The 16,736-nt window shown below is 35.2% G+C and overlaps 2 protein-coding genes across 2 annotated transcripts; both read right to left on the bottom strand.

Moving 5' to 3' along the window:
* Positions 1-468: 468 nt before the first annotated feature.
* Positions 469-5,495, bottom strand: LOC129445703 (troponin I, fast skeletal muscle). Its single transcript, XM_055206735.2, has 7 exons — positions 5,210-5,495; positions 3,884-3,953; positions 2,149-2,185; positions 1,845-1,973; positions 1,372-1,461; positions 1,074-1,250; positions 469-887 (listed from the first exon to the last, which is right to left on the bottom strand). The coding sequence occupies exons 2-7, from the start codon at positions 3,889-3,891 to the stop codon at positions 798-800; spliced, it is 531 nt and encodes a 176-aa protein (XP_055062710.1). The 5' UTR covers positions 3,892-3,953; positions 5,210-5,495; the 3' UTR covers positions 469-797.
* A 4,907-nt stretch (positions 5,496-10,402) lies between these two features.
* LOC129445676 (troponin I, fast skeletal muscle) lies at positions 10,403-16,060 on the bottom strand. Its single transcript, XM_055206734.2, has 7 exons — positions 16,012-16,060; positions 11,875-11,905; positions 11,733-11,769; positions 11,510-11,638; positions 11,332-11,421; positions 11,070-11,246; positions 10,403-10,746 (listed from the first exon to the last, which is right to left on the bottom strand). Exons 2-7 carry the CDS (start codon positions 11,880-11,882, stop codon positions 10,654-10,656), a joined length of 534 nt encoding a protein of 177 aa, XP_055062709.1. The 5' UTR covers positions 11,883-11,905; positions 16,012-16,060; the 3' UTR covers positions 10,403-10,653.
* Between the last annotated feature and the right edge of the window lie 676 nt (positions 16,061-16,736).

Genomic DNA, 16,736 nt, shown 5'->3' with positions numbered 1-16,736 from the left:
AAACATTTTCTGGTTAATTGAACCCAAAAGTTGGGTTGATCCCTTTTTAACACAATGCTGGGTTAAAAATAACCCAGCATTTTTAAGAGTGAACTGGGTGCTGGTGATAAAATATCCAATAATTATGTGTATGGAGTCACTGTGGTCATTGTGCTTTTCAAAGCCTAACATTTGACAATTGGTGTACAGTTTGGTCCATACTGGTCCCACAAAATCATGAATTGATTGACACCTATAGGCACCAAGACAGTCCACTTCAGATGTGCCATTTGGCATAGGACTTTTGTAGTGTAGTAGCCTACAGTATGTTCCGATCAAATGCCACCCACCTAGGAGATAATCCTTAAAACTAAAACTGGTTATTTCAGACCTTCAGATCTTTATTTTTCCTTTCTTTCTGATGTGTATCAGGTTTATAGCAGCTGTTTTGATTTTGTAAAAACAACAGAACATCATTTTGACTCACAATGTGTTTTTTATTTCTTTTGATCAAATCCCTTTCATAAATCTTAGTTTTTCAAAAAAAGTTTTTTAATAGGTTTTACTGATCTATGTCAATTTATTAGGCAATCATTTAGTAGTAATTCTCTACTTTTGGAAAATTTAGACATTAAAGCATCAGTTACAAAATCCAACCCTCACATACATTAAAACCCCCTTATACATACCTGTATAAACCATCTGTAACATTATTACATCACATGAAGGAATTTGACATGTTTTATCCCTCAAAACCCTGAAGACCACATACATTAGGACAACCTAACCAAATAAATCGAATGTGAAATTGTTGAGATTTAGGCCTCGGACTCAAACATCTTCTTTCTGCCATCCATACCAGCCTTATCCTCGATGTTCTTACGCCAGTCTCCCACTGCCTCTTTCTCCTGTAGACATAAAAAATCACAATGTCTCAATGTCCTCTTTCCGTTCTTTGTAGTTTTGTACTGTATGTATAACAACACGATTAACAGTTGACTCTTGAAGCATACATATTAATCATGAGCTGCGATTTCCTTACAGTTCAGTGCACTTGCCTCTGTGTGTGTGAGGTGTTAGTAATGTTCACTCACCTCCTCTTTAACCTCTTTCTTGACCTGTTTAAGGTTGGCTCTTAAGTCCAGGGACACTTTGTGTTTAGAGCCCAGCAGTGCCTGCAGCATGGCATCAGCAGACATGCGCACTTTCTTCAGAACGGGCTTCTTGAATTTACCCTTTAGGTCTTGAATCTTTATCTTCAGATCCTCAATCTACACAGATCAAAATAAAAGATAAGATGAGAAAGGTTTAAAAGATGCTTAAAAACAGTGATGAGTAATGTATAAGTTAATACCTATAAAATAACTATTTTATTTGACCGTCTGTAAATACCTCCTTGTTTGATTTAGCCACTTTGCTCTCCATATCGTATCTTTGTTCATCAATGATATCAATCTGATGGTGCAGCTTCTTACACAGTTCCTTTACAAAGACGCACACAGACACATGTTACTAATTCATTTAAGTATACTGTGTGTGTGTGTGTGTGTGTGTTTGTGTACCTGGTAATTATTACGTTGTGGGGACCAATTGTCCCCACAAAGATAGGAATACCAGTGTTTTTGTGACCTTGTGGGGACATTTTGACGTCCCCATGAGGAAACAAGCTTATAAATCAAACAGAATGATGTTTATTGAAAATGTGAAGTAGCAGAAAGGTTTCTGTGATGGTTGGGGTTAGGGAATGGGGTAGGTAAGGGGAATAGAATATACAGTTTGTACAGAATAAAATGCATTACGTCTATGGAATGTCCCCACATAACATGGAAACCAGAATGTGTGTGTGTGTGTGTGTGTGTGTGTACCTGGAGTTCTTGCATGCTTCCAGGCAGTGTAAGTGGAGGGCAGTTCTCCTGCATGTATGTCTCTTTTTCCTGCTCCGCCTCAGCTGCCTCTTCCTCTAAAAGATCGTGGGCAATCTGAAGCAACAAGCTCTGTAGCACAAAGACAGAGAAGAAGCGCACAGACTGTGTTCAGAAATACTGAATCCTCTGAACTTTTTTCTGCTTTTATTTTTTTATTGAAGAACAGTATTGAGTACAAAGGTACAAGGTCCTATAGGTCTCAGCTCAGAACTTCAGATCGAAAGAATAAAAGAAATGACCTCACCTTCAGATGGTGCCTACGGCTGGATGTCATCTTTTTCCTATCAAAAAGAAATTGTTTACATACAGTAAGCACAGTAACTTACATCAGTCCACAATAATATACATGAGCTTAAAAGCTGGTTTAATGATCTTAACTGGTCTCCCAAGCTTTTTAGGCTTATCCTCTGCTGAAAAAAACAATAAAACCATTATTTATTATTGGCAATTGTATTGGTTCTAATGGAATATGGCCCAAAACACACTACAGTGTATTGGTTTTTGTTGGTCTCTAATGGTATGTATTGGTTTTAATGGAATATGGCCTAAAACACAATACAATGTAGTGGTTTGAATGGTAAAAGCTATTGGTTCCTATTGGTATTTTAATGGAAACCATTAGGATTTTCTGTAATGGTTTTATTATTTCTTTTCAGTAGGGCTTTTAAATGGTTTTAGAAATGTTATGTTCACTTTTTTTAGCTGGTGAGCCTGGGAGACCAGTTGATGTGATCATAATGGCTGATGCAGAGGGAATATGGTTATGTATCATGCTGTTTTTTATTTAAAGGGACACTCCACTTTTTTTTAAACATGTTCATTTTCCAGCTCCCCTAGAGTGAAACATTTGATTCTTACCGTTTTGAATCTGATTAGACCATTAGTATCGCGCTAAAAAATTATGTTACGCAGTGCCCGAAAATAGTCTCCTGCTATTGAAAGTTATCAAGGGGACTATTTTCGGGCGCCGGGTAATATCACTACGCCTGCTGCAGCCATGTTACATCAGCAAAGTCCTTGATTATTACGCCAGAATGAGAGTATAGTTCCTAGCCACATCTGCCTAGAAAATTGCAACTTTTCATTTTCCATCGGTCTTAGTACACGATGTAACTACAGAAGAGTCAAGTTTTAAATAGAAAAAATATCCAAACTCTTTGATTATTTTTTAGCGCGATGCCAATCAGATTCAATGAATTATGCTAAGCTATGCTAAAAGTGGTACTGCCAGACCCGGAGATCAGCTGAATGGATTCCAAAACGATAAAAATCACATGTATAACTCTAGGGGAGCTGGAAAATTAGATTTTTTTTAAAGGTGACATAGAATGATTGGACAGAGTATTTATCTTTGTTCTGTGATGTGACATGTAGACAAAAACATTTTGTTTGGGTCTGTAATGCCTTAGAAGCTTCATAAAAACCTCTCTCAGATCTATTAGGGAGGGGGATTTTAAACACGTGGTTTTGCACCTATTTGGCTCCCCCTACTGGCTTAACTTGCAATCTCATTACTGATTGGCTGACTTTGCTGCCACTCAAAAAATTTAGCCAATTATGTTAAAGTGGAAGGGCAGTTAGATGCCTGTTATGTCATAAGCATCAGTTTTTCAGATTGGGCTGTTTTCTGGCTGACATTTCTAAAAGAGGAATTTCTATGAGACTGAGATGTTTAGCATGTTTAACACTTTTTGTATGTTTGTGAATGTGGGTAGACTACCATTATTGAATAAAGACAAGGTAAAAATGGTTTTTCATTCTCTGTCCCCTTTAAGTGGAGTGTCCCTTTAATGTGCTAATTACAATCTACTTAAAAGCATCAGTTTGGAGCTTGATTGTAAATATATATGTGAGTTAAGTAAATAAGAACTGTGTATTTGTTCATTCATGTGAAATATTAATATAGTCTGTGAGCATCTGTCACTAAACACACTTTCACACCACACAACACCAAGCTCACAACGTAATTCAATACTTACTCAGACATCTTGCCGTTTCTTTGTGATGACCCTGGTCAGGGTGAAGACTGGAGGAGGGGTGAGATGTCGCCTTCAAATGGAAACAATTTACATTCAGTCATCAGTCGAGAAGCAGATCTAAATTTGACCGAACATTGTGTGTGTGTGTGTGTGTCTCAGACAGAGAGAAGGGTATATGGGTGTGTGTCGAAATGTCAATACCCACAGAAGTATTAGGTGTTTCGAGGTTTGAACTTGGGAACAGTTGTCTTGTGTTTTTTTTGGAAATCCTTTGTAGGAGGTAGGAGACAGCTGAGAGAAACCTGTTGCCTCTTGAGGATTCTTGTCAGTTTCAAGGCCCAACAGCTGAAACCTCCTCAATTTTAAAAATACTTTCTGATAGCAAGCGACCAGATTAGTCTTTTTTCAATAAATAAATAAATAAACAAGTTGAATGCAAAGTTATTGCATAGCACTTATTCCATTTAAATTCAACTTTTTAAATTAATATTCAAAACATAAAAAAATGTTTGCAGCAAACTAAGATACAGATATATGCTTTGTGTGTGAGGAGCTAACAAGAAATATCTTCTTTGGAAAAGGTGCTTTAGGAAAATATAATTTGATAATTTTATCTTTATCTCAAAGTTGGCTTGTGAATGAACGGAAAATTATGATAATCTTGTTTTTTGGGGGGGGGGGATTAGCTATTGCTAAGTGAGAGCTATCCCGCATTTTCTGTATGATACTGTAAAAAGGTATGCGACCCTGCCTGTAAATGCAGACTGTAAGTCTAATAATTCAATGATGAGCTTAAGACCATCTAAGTTTGATTTCAATCATTAAGTTCACATTGATTTCAATCTTTAACATTGCCTTAGTCAATACTAAACATATTTGGTTATATTTTCAAATGTACAAAACAGTTAATCACAAAAAATGACTTTCACAAGAAATACAAATTAGAATTGTCCTATAGTAATTTTATCAAAATAAATAAGTGATCACAACAACAACAAAACACAGGAATATACATTTTGTGTTATGATTACAATGATTCGTTAACTAAAAATGATTAATTTGTAACATACAGTCGCATTTAATTGTCATTCTTATGGCATTTAAAATAATTAAACATCATTTAACCTGTTGGTCATTCTCTACTACCAAATATGTGACTTTAAGACAATAAGTAATAAACAGTAATGCAGATTTTCTGGCTGAGACTAGCTGCTCAGAATGTATGAGATCTTCTGATATTAAGATCTGTGGTTTCATGTTATAGTGATAAAGCCCGGTGCCTTTTCTGCAGTCTTAAAGATTAAGATGAATAATAGAGAGACTCACCTTTCAGCTTGCAACAGGACGTTCACAGAAGTTTACGAAGAACAAGTGTGAAACTATAACATTAGATGGGTTTATATAGGTTCCCCAAATGGCATCTTCAGACTCTTTAAGGAAGCAGATCTTGTCAAGCCAATGAGGTTTCATCACCCCCATTCACACACAACACACATATGTTGGTATTATCATTACAAGGACTTTCCATTAACTCTGATTTTAGTGAACTAATGATAATTTAATCTATACCAGTTAACCTAACCCGCACAGAATCATGTTAGGATCTTTACATATTTTAGTTACAGTACACATCATTTATTAATGTTTATTAAGCTGTTTTTTTACTGTGGGAACCGTATTGGTGTTCCCACAATGTAGTAAATGTCAAGACGTTTTCCTAGATTGTGAGAAAAACATTTGTCCCCATAACATTGTTGTATGCCTAAAACACACGTGCCTCAGAAGTATAATATAACCTTACAAATATCATACAGCTTTACTTTGTTATCTTAATAAGGACATACAGACTTATATTTTATACAAAGCTAATTGTAATGGAACATTATGCATATTTAAAACTTGAAAAGCATTTATGAATAATTTTTCTAAATTAGGATGTATTTTTGTGATCTTACTATGAAGATTTTACTGCTGTTACTATGTGTGTTTTCCCACCTGTTGTTTTCTATAGTAACACAATGTTAGCAATAAAACAGGTGGGAAATCCCATTCTAGCTTACAACACAGTAGAACTGACATAATAACACACTGTTTTAATACTTCCTCAAACCACAGAAGATTATATAGATAAGTTTTATTTCCTTAATTGCAGAAACATGTATAAACTTCTTTTTATAATTATGTTAATTGTGGGGTGGTAATATCCACTGACAAATCAAAATAGACATACATTTAAAGGACATAAACTTTTAGAAGGATATCTTGACAGAAATGCAGTATAATAGGCCTACACATAACTTTATTATCAGTAAAGACCATAATAATGAATTGCATTGATTTTATTACCTTAGAATGAGACTTTTTTATCTACATACACAGCCTTACATTGAAGTTGCTGTCATGTTTTTACAGGAGTGGGCATTCCTGGTCCTGGGGGGCCACTGTCCTGCAAAGTTAAGCTCCAGCTTTGCAGGACTGTGGCCCTCCAGGACCAGGAATGTCCACCCCTGCCCTTAACAGACAAACTGGTCTACAGAGTGCACTTTATCCCATTGTTGTCTCCGACAACAACATGTTTGTCCTGTGGTCAAGTTTCTTATTGCAAATTGAGGTTGACTGCAATTCCCAAACTCACCACTAGATGCCGCTAAAATACACATTACACATTTAACAGTTAAAAAAATAGTTCACACAAAATTAAAATTCGGTCATCATTTACTCACCCTCATGTTGTTACAAACTACTACTATGGAAATCAGAGGTGCTCAAAATATCTTCCTAGTGTTCATCAGAACAAAGAAATGAATACAACTTGTTTGTAACAACATGCCGGTGAAGTATATGATGACATTTTCATTTTTGGGTGATTTGACTATCCCTTTAAATATCTTAATCCTGATGTTGGATTTTGAGTTTTAGGTTGTATGATCTGAGCTGATCAACTGTCTGACTTAAAAACCCATCCTAATATTTAAATTCATTACAGTAGCCTACTGTGCACACTTCCCCCCAAAATAATATTATCTGCAGTTTCCTCTACTAGCCACCAGAGAGCGCCATAGATACTATTAAGAACTGCCCATTAAAGGGGACATATCATGAAAATTTGACTTTTTCCATGTTTAAGTGCAATAATTGGGTCCCAATTGATTCTATCAACCTTGTGTTAAAGAACAACCCAGTAACTTAGTTTTTGTTAACCATTCTCTGCAAGCATGTGAAAAAACAGATCAATGAAATTTGGTCCCCCTTGTGATGTCAGAAGGGGATAGTACCACCCCTTAATCTGCACTATCCAACCACACCACTGTCATTTAGTGCAGAGATCAGATCACTTTTACATTTAAAAGGACACACCCAAAAATAGCACCTTTTCTGTTCATAGCTTATTGTGAAATGTCCCCTTTAAAACATTGTCTGTTTAACCTCAAAGGTGACAGGCATGTTAGGCATGTGTTATCTTAAATTCACTTATTTTGCTTTACATCACTTTAGTTCACACTTTAAAGGGGAAATGAAGCAGTTAGGAAAATAAAAAAAATGTAAATGGAAGTTTATTCTATTAAACAAAAATATAAAAAATGCTATAAATATAAGCATTTAAAGATGCCGTGTGTAATTTTTAGAAGGATCTCTTGACAGAAATGAAAAATAATATACAAAACTATGTTATCAGGGGTGTTTAATGACCTTTCATAATTAACCGTCATGCGTTCATTACCTTAGAATGAGACTTTTTATCTACATACACAGAGGGTCCCCTTACGTGGAAGTTGCCATTTTGTGCCGCCGTGTTTCTACAGAAGCCCTTAACGGACAAAGTGTTTTTACTAAGTTGTCTCCGACGATGGCATGTTTGTCCGGTGCGGGCTACCATAGCTTCTCTGTGTGTTTCAAAAGCGAGAGGTGAGCAGTGGACTGAGCCGTTAGTTGCAATTCGCAACCTCACCACTAGATGCCGCTAAGATTTACCAGGCATGAAAACGGGTCGGGGTAAAAAAGGTGAGAAGGGTGCTCGAGGGGCGATATGGCCTCTGATGGGGCCGCAAGGTGGGAGGACCCCACCGGAATAAATATTACGGCCTCTTTAGGGGACATGCTGTAACTTAACTTGTTTATTCTTAAGGCATGTGATTGATCAAGGACAAAAAAAGAAGGAAGGAACCCAACATCCCAGCAGAAACAAAATGCACACCATAACATAAGCAAAAAATACATTATGACCATTATTTCAATTATTTAATTCTGACGGATAATTTAGATAATCTGCCATAATCTGACCAATCGCAAGGCCATACAATTTTATGTTGGCCTTGGAATAGGGTGGACCTGCAGGCCTACATATAATTTAAAATTACTTAATTTTACAATATAGTACTGGTTAAATTAACTACATTGTGGTTTTTTATTATGGAGTCATGGTTTCAATAATTTTCAGATCAGCAAAAAGTGATGTGGGAAAATAAAATAAGTACAAATCAAGAAATTACAAGCATATAAAATAGAAAAGACCAAAGTTACAAATAAAGGAAGATCTAACAGTATTGATTAGGTAGAAAAACAGTATCAAATTAATATAACACTGTTTTCATTCTATAAATGAAATATAATTTATCTTTTTAAAGCTATAAAGGTGATTTTCCTTTTGTCTTCTGTAGTTTGATTACCATAGTGACACAAACATAAGCATTTCTTATAAGAGGAACTGTCCTTTTAACACCGGTGGAGAAGCACTGATCTATACACTGACCAACTGCTCACTTATAATAAACAACTGTTTTTATGAGAATACTTGAAGAGACTGTGGTATTACAAGATTATTTGTGCGTATATCTTCTGTCAAGCCCAAAGAAATTATGCATTTGCGTGATTTTTGAACGCGCGTTTCAGTTGCGTGGGCTTTTGAGTTTGTGCATGTATGCCCACCGAAAACAAATCACTTTAGCATCTTTGTCGCTCAAATAGTTTAAAATCGCTTAAATGTTACTGTAAACGATAAACTTTCTTATTAACAGTATTAGCAGTATGTTCTTATTAACAGCATTTCATGCAATATTTTGCAGTTTTACCATATTTACATTTAGGTACTTACAGCCGTAGACTAGTAGACCAATGCGACTTACAAGCGAGGACGGAGTATGTCCATCATTCGTTCCAATCCATTCCAATAAAAAATATTTTAGTTCACTTTGCAATGTCAGTCTGTGTATATATGTTGTTTTAATTGATTGACGCCTTAGAATTCTACAGTTATAGTTTTACAGCGTTTTGTGTTGACTTTACGTCCCAAAGGCAGTCGCTCTACGCATCTTCAACAAGTGTGTATGACGAAGAACACAGAAAGACGGATGACATCAAAGTAGCGTTGAGAGCGATTCGAAAGCAGACTTCCTTATGGCTTCTCGATTCACTCTCGTGATACTTTGATGTCAGCTGCCTGTCGGTTTTTGCCAGGCAGCATGAACTCAAACAAACCTAATGTCTGGGATACATGTTTGATGACGGCGAAGGGCGCGTCTACAAACAACGCGCATACCCTCCTCCCAAAAAATGTTTTCTCATCGAATCTACACGATTCACGTGGGTCACCTTTTTTGGCTTCAAAATGGCGAATTTCACCGAAAGGTGAGGGATTCTCATGCCTGATTTACACACTGCACCTTTAATAGAAAAAATAATGTTTATTTACAGTTTTCAATGCAAGGGCACCCTCATCCTGCAATACCGCAGTGTGACATAACTTTTATAACTGCTTCATTTCTGCTTCAATCCTTGCAGGTTGCCACAAGGTTAGAATTGTTATTAGATCCCCTTTATTCCTGCATGGTTAGTTTGAGATTTGTTTGTGAAATGCATGAAAGTAAGACAAAACAACTTTCTTTTAAGTAACATTATTGCGGAGAGCAATGCTGATACACTGACTAATTAGAACGACCAATTAGACTGTAAGTGCTATATAGCCTTTTTAATATGCTAATGTGTCACTCCACAGATTTGTGATGTTTAACTATATGTTAGTAAAAACATTTCTATGGTTTGATCCTTATTGCCGGATCTGTACACACACAAACACTTGTTATAAGCCACTTACCCACACTGCCCCTCTTAAAGCCTCTTCACTTGTTTTTCCTCACTAGTCAGCACCCTGTAACCGTTCAATATCAACATCAGGGTGAAACAATGTTACTACTCAGGCTTATGTATAACCTTAGCACATCTCCCCTCAGTGTACTGTATGTGCTGACCATTTACTAGTAAATATAAATGAAAACGATGAGAAGACCTTGAATCATAGATATAATATAAACACCAAGTTTGACTTTCAAAGGCTTCAGATCTCTATCAGGAGAAGCATCACGTGTGTGCAAGCATGCCACACTATTGTAATACCATATTGTTGATTGTTCAGATGTGCTGTGAAAAATATAACATGTTTGTAACATACCTTTGATAAATGGTACAGGGTCATTAATTTTTTTAGCAGGATGAGAGTGATCAGATCAGATCAGATGACAACTGTTTCTGTTTTTGTTTGTTATTTATTTGTTATGGTGAGTCTACATATAATTCATGTTGTACATTTTGAATATATGGATTAGTGTAGTTACCGTTGGCTAGTTGAATGTGTCACAAGCACTTTTGACAGCGAAACATGCATCAGTATGAGAAAGTTTTAGCATGAGAAAGTCCATCAGAAACAGCTTGAAAATTTAAATGGCTCCCTGCTTAAGCCTCAGATTCAACATCTTCTAATGTGAAATTGTTGAGATTTAAGCCTCGGACTCAAACATCTTCTTTCTGCCATCCATACCAGCCTGATCCTCGATTTTCTTACGCCAGTCACCTACAGGTTCCAACTTGTCCTAAAATAATGTGAAGAGAGAGTATTCAAATTGACATTAAGGTGTTACACTATTTCTGTACCCTGAGGACTAAGACAATGTTCAGTAAAACAAGAAACATTTTTTGAACATTTAAAAAAATACTTATATCGAGTTTAATGTTTAGACATACATACATTGAAGTATGTCTTAGGTTTTGAGATTATCTATACTTAAACTAATCTCAATCTCAATTATTATGTATGTTATCAGGTAGAGCATTGCATTGGCTGCACAAAAGGTTATGAGTTTCACACCATTGAACACATAAGGTATAGATTAAATGCACTGTAATGTTCACTCACCTCCTCTTTGACCTCTTTCTTGACCTGTTTGAGGTTGGCTCTCAGATCCATGCACACTTTGTGCTTAGAGCCGAGCAGTGCCTGCAGCATGGCATCGGCTGACATTCGCACTTTCTTCAGAACAGGCTTCTTGAATTTACCTTTGAGGTCCTGAACCTTAATCTTCAAATCCTCAATCTACAGAAACAAGCAGTTCCATTAGCTGAAATTCAAACCATCATATAAATGAGAAACGAAAGAACAGAAACCATGAATGAAAGACCTCTTTTTCACCCTTAGCCACTTTGGAAGCCATGTCATATCTCTCCTCATCCACCACATCGATCTTCTGATGCAGCTGTTTGCACAGATCCTGAAAACACAGTTTAACAGCAGGCTTTCTCATATACTGTATACAGTCATGCATGTGTCTGCATTGATGTGGTGTGTCTGTACGCTACCTGTAATTCCTGCACAGAGTGAGGCAAAGAGAGAGGAGGGCATTTCTCCTCCATATAACGTGCTCTTTCTTCCTGGTCCTTCTTTTTCTCTACCTCCATCAGGTCTTTGGCTATAGCCAGGAGCAAACTCTAGAACAAACAATGAGCAAAAAACAAATGCAACAATGGACAAACATACCTGTCGTGTGTGGATAAACTGAACAGACTCTTATGCCTCAGATACCTTTAGTTGATGCCTCCGGCTCGATGTCATCTTTTTACTGTTGTCATTTTAGAAGAGAGAAGATATATTTTAACACTTAAGGCTTAAAATGATGTGTTTACTTGCGTTTGATAAAAAGAAGTTTGATAAAAACAAGACATACTCAGACATGATGACAGGCTTTATGTGTTGTTCTGTGGAAATATAGAAAATCAGGTGAGATTTTTATAAACAAATGATAAAGAGAGAAAGGGTTTGTAGCAACTCATAATGTCATAACTGCATTTAATGTAAAAACAATTCACACACATTGAGCAAATGAAGAAGATAAATACAGTATATAAAAGACATACATCCGTTATGAGGCTAGTGACTTAAATTAGGGAAGAATATTGAGTGACTGCATCTGTATACTGTGAAAAGTGAAAGTTTGATATACTTTAACAAATTACTTCAAGTACAAAAAAAATGATTACATTTTTTACTTAAAGTAAGAAAATTTTTGGAGTCGATGGTGTAGTGGACAGTGCTCCAACATATGGTGCATATGCACTTCCAGTGACCCGAGTTCGAATCCCGGCTCAAGGTCCTTTGCTGATCCCATACCCCTCTCTCCACCCTGTACTTTCCTGTCGTCTATCAAATAAAGGCAAAATGGCCCAAAAATAACATATGGTGCAGATGCACTTTCGGCAACCCAAGTTCAAATCCCGGCTCAAGGTCTTTTGCCTATCCCATACCCCTCTCTCCACCCTGTACTTTCCTGTCGTGTCTCAGTTACTGTCTATCAAATAAAGGCAAAATGACCCAAAAAATAACTTTAAAAAAGTGAGAAAATTTAAGGTGAAAAAACATTTAAGAATTTCTTAAATTGGTATTAAATTGTATTTATTTATTTTTTACCAATTTACAATTAACAATTTAATCCCACTTTTACTTTTTACAGTGTATTGTATGTTTGATGTGGTGAAGTTTGTTGTTTGCTGACAGTCAGATTCTCTCTAGATATATATATATATATATATATATATATATATATATATATATATATATATATATATATATATATATATATATATATATATATAAAATAAAGATATATAAAAAATATCTAGTCATAACTTTAGTACACTGTAAAAAGTGAAGAGTTGAATTAACTTTTTAAAAATGTAAAAAACCTTGAAAAATGTACGTTTGTTTTAAGTTGATCCAACTTTTCACATTTTACTGTGAATGTTAAATTGATGCCTGAGAGAATTTGTATGGATTGGCTAATTTGTGAATCATACAAAAACGTGTAATTATTAGAATTTTTTTTTTATTCCCTGTCCTTAAATCCAGAGTCACAGGAGTAAAAGCAAATCATTCATACATCAATTCAAGTATGAATTGCCATAAGATTGTGTTAAAAATTCTGCTGCATAAACTTTCCCATATGACCTATACTGGTTACTGCCCTCTAGATGTAGAAACTGAAATAACTCTTTTGGCACACACACCCTTACTCGGTTACAGGCACTAACTATCAACAGTCTTTACTATAAACACACCTAACTATAGCTGTAAAACATTTCTCACTCACAGCTTCTCTTACTTATACTCAATTACATTTACTCAGCAATCACATACAAGACGTAATATTCCGCTTATACCACTGTTACTACAAACATTGCTTTGGTGTTTATTTTAAGACATTATTTTGAAAATAGGTTTTTCAAATCCCATTTCCAGAAATCCATTTCAGTTTGACCACCCTGATCGCATTTGTGTAGCTTTTCGGTTACGTCATGCTGTTGTTTCACGTAAAACCTAAACACGTCAGACATCGAGGCAGATTGTCGTGCCAGCACAACGTCTTTGCCATAGAAACAGTGCAGATAATCCGGGAAAACGGCAGAAAGCTACACTGTAAAAAAAACTTTGCTGCCCCAAAATTTTTTGTTAAATCAACTCAGATTTGCAAGTCATGTCAACAGAGATTAGTTGTCACAACGTATAAAATATAGTTGAGAAAAGTCAACTTAAATTTACAAGTTATAACAACTCACCTGTAGTTATAACAACTCATCTCTAGTCAAGATAAATAATAGAAAGTTGACTTGTAAATCCGAGTTGATTCAACAAAAAATTTTAAGGCAGCAAAGTATTTTTTACAGTGTATAGGATAGAGATCGGATCTGAACAGTTGTGATACACAATATGGACAGAGAGTCTGTCAAATTGGATATGCACCAAAATCAGATTTGGACTGAAAGTGTGAACAAGGTCTTAGTCTTAATAGAGAGGCTGCAAATAGCAGGGAATGTGTCACACGGGAACACACTGCATGTGTTGTCGGTTTCAAAGAAGCGAAAAAATCTTCATCATTAGATAAACTGTTGGCCAATTCCTGAGTGTAATCCAAAGGCTCCAGAATAAATAACATTTAAATTAAACTGCCCATCAGCGCAATTCAATTGGTTTGGTAAAAGCAAGGGAAAATAGAATGAAATGATCTGTAAAAAATAAGTACTTTTTGACTGTAAATAAAATTGTAAGGAGTAAAATCTACTTTTTTTCTCAAAAAATTTAATTTAGTATAAGTACTGATTTTTACTGTACTCAAGTAAAGTAAAAATCCCCAAAATAATACATAAGTACAGTAATCAACACTCTAAAATTGGCTGGGCCATCCTCGACCCACAACGGGCAAACACCGGACAGAACACGTGCTGGGCCAAAAATTGACCCAATGCTGGGTTATTTTAACCCAGCTGATGGGTTGTTATACCCCATGGTTGCACAACAACAACCCAACATTGGGTCATTTTTGAGTCAGCATGAGGTAATTTTTAACTCAGCACGTGTTCTGTCCAATATTTACCCACCATGGGTCAAAAACAACCCAGCCATTTTTAGAGTGAAGTAAAATTAATCAAGTACTTTACACCTCTGGCGACAATTTACAGATTTTTAAATTTTATGATGCCAAGGACCCCCAAATATGGTGAACTTTTTGTTAGAGCCCCCCTACCTAAAATATATATCAATTTATATTTTTTATTTATTAATTTAAATGGAACATGTATGTAGAGATAAACGCCAAAAACTATTTTTGTACCTCTCGGATGTCCCCTGGGAGTTCCTGGACCCCAGTTTGAAACCCACTATACACTAGTGTAAATATAAAATGAATAAATCTGCATTAGTCAGTAAGACTTGGCTGCTACATGTGTATGCATCGCCCAGGCATTTAGCTGCGTGTGACATAAATGTGAGTGAAGCAGAAAGCTGATCTCTATGTGTAAAATGATACAAAGTAGTGACTTCAGACATCAGAAATGTTATCAAGCAAACAGTAAATCATACACAGATTACACACCATAGATTATAGAAGCAAGCAATAATTAATGTTCTAAGAGTAATACAAAGAAAAAATATTATTTTTCTCAATACTCTTCAAGTCCATACGTCCAGAATTTCCGATGATCTAAAACTAGCTTATGGTTGCTTTGATGAGGTGAGTAATAGATAGAATAAGGCCTCAGATTTCAGGGTTATTGAAATGTTAGCACATAGTGTTCTCCTAGCACTATCATGTCCAACGTATTAAGTTACATTGACATTAAATTAATACTTTGATGAAATTATAAACAATTAATTTATGACTTAAGATGACTTATCATTTAAACCATATACTACAAGTGAAGAATAACCAAGGCTCATCCATGTGCCATTGAGGGTTCAATATTAACAGCTGGTTACTACAGAGTGACTGTCCATCAACGCTCCTCATTTTACAAAACATGCAAGTATACAAAGACATAAAACCTAAAACTGAAAATAAATAAATAAATAAATAAAAAAACCGTATTGATCTGTCTAATTATTTTCAATATCTCTAAACAAATTATTTCTTCAAATATGTCACACATAATTTTGCTTTGAATCACACTGAAAAAAAATATTCATTCAATTTACTCAACCTTTAAGGTAAGTGGCTGCAATCAATTTATTTAAGCTACATTTAAACTTGTTAAAATTGTAAATTAAAATACAATAAAAAACTTTTGTTTAAATGTAGCTTAAATAAATTGATTGCAACCACTCACCCCAAAAAATTGAGTAAATTGAATGACTAATTCTTTTCAGTGCACACACTAACTTAAAAACCCATGCAGCACATTTATAATCCATATAGTTCAAAAGCCCAACTAGTTTACATTTCCCAATATACAGCAAAAAATTAAACATCACACCCTTTCTAAAACAAAAGCATAGAAATACAGTATAATGTTTAACAGGTTAACCATCCTCTCACCTTTGAGAAAATGAGGGTAACAGTACAGAGCAGGAACTGCAGGCAGCCTCTGTATTGAAAGAGTTTTGATGGTGTTTAATGATGCCTCAGCATAACTCTTTATAGAATTAGTGACCACAGCAGACCAATGAGCTATCGAGCTGTTGAAAGCTAATCTTTCCCCTCCCAGCTTCACACGTATAAATATCCTTTCCTTTAAGACTGTTATTCTTATTTATGACATATTTACTTAACTTGCTGTCCTAATTGAGTTATTGCACTCTGGACGTCATAAATCTCTGAGTTAATTAGTGGGTCTAATTTATTATTAATGTATATAAATATTATGAATGAATGTTTAAAAAACATCACCATTAGAAAAAGAAGATCGGAGATGGAATTTTAATATCTTGTTTTATATATCATTTTAATAAAATCTCTACATTGTCTACATCAGTCTACATTGGTTTTTATAGCTACATTTATGTACAGTATTTCAAGAATCATTTCATTTCTCTTTTTCCTAAGCAATTTTGAAAAAAAAAACATTTGACAAAGCTGATCTTTAAATGAACAAACTGAACAATAAAATAGTCCTCGAGGGGGATAACTTGATATTCCTTTTCTTGTGCTTTTAACATATGATATGACCCAATGTAAGGACATAAACAAATGTACTGTTGTTGTCAAAGACAATTGGCTGTGTACAACAAAACCACATTGTATAAACTACAGTAAATATAATA

This window comes from Misgurnus anguillicaudatus, chromosome 21 (genome assembly GCF_027580225.2).
Source record: "Misgurnus anguillicaudatus chromosome 21, ASM2758022v2, whole genome shotgun sequence".
Classification (NCBI taxonomy): Eukaryota; Metazoa; Chordata; class Actinopteri; order Cypriniformes; family Cobitidae; genus Misgurnus; species Misgurnus anguillicaudatus.
This window is presented reverse-complemented; position numbering and strand designations above follow the sequence as displayed.

What these genes read in the sequence shown, in the direction of transcription:
- LOC129445703 (XM_055206735.2), bottom strand. An exon ending in GCCGTAGGCACCATCTGAAG is followed by an intron (nt 1,974 to 2,148) that starts GTGAGGTCATTT and finishes TTTGTGCTACAG; the next exon opens with AGCTTGTTGCTTCAGATTGC. An exon ending in GAAGCATGCAAGAACTCCAG is followed by an intron (nt 1,462 to 1,844) that starts GTACACACACAC and finishes GTCTTTGTAAAG; the next exon opens with GAACTGTGTAAGAAGCTGCA.
- LOC129445676 (XM_055206734.2), bottom strand. An exon ending in GCCGGAGGCATCAACTAAAG is followed by an intron (nt 11,639 to 11,732) that starts GTATCTGAGGCA and finishes TGTTTGTTCTAG; the next exon opens with AGTTTGCTCCTGGCTATAGC. An exon ending in TGGCTAAGGGTGAAAAAGAG is followed by an intron (nt 11,247 to 11,331) that starts GTCTTTCATTCA and finishes TTGTTTCTGTAG; the next exon opens with ATTGAGGATTTGAAGATTAA.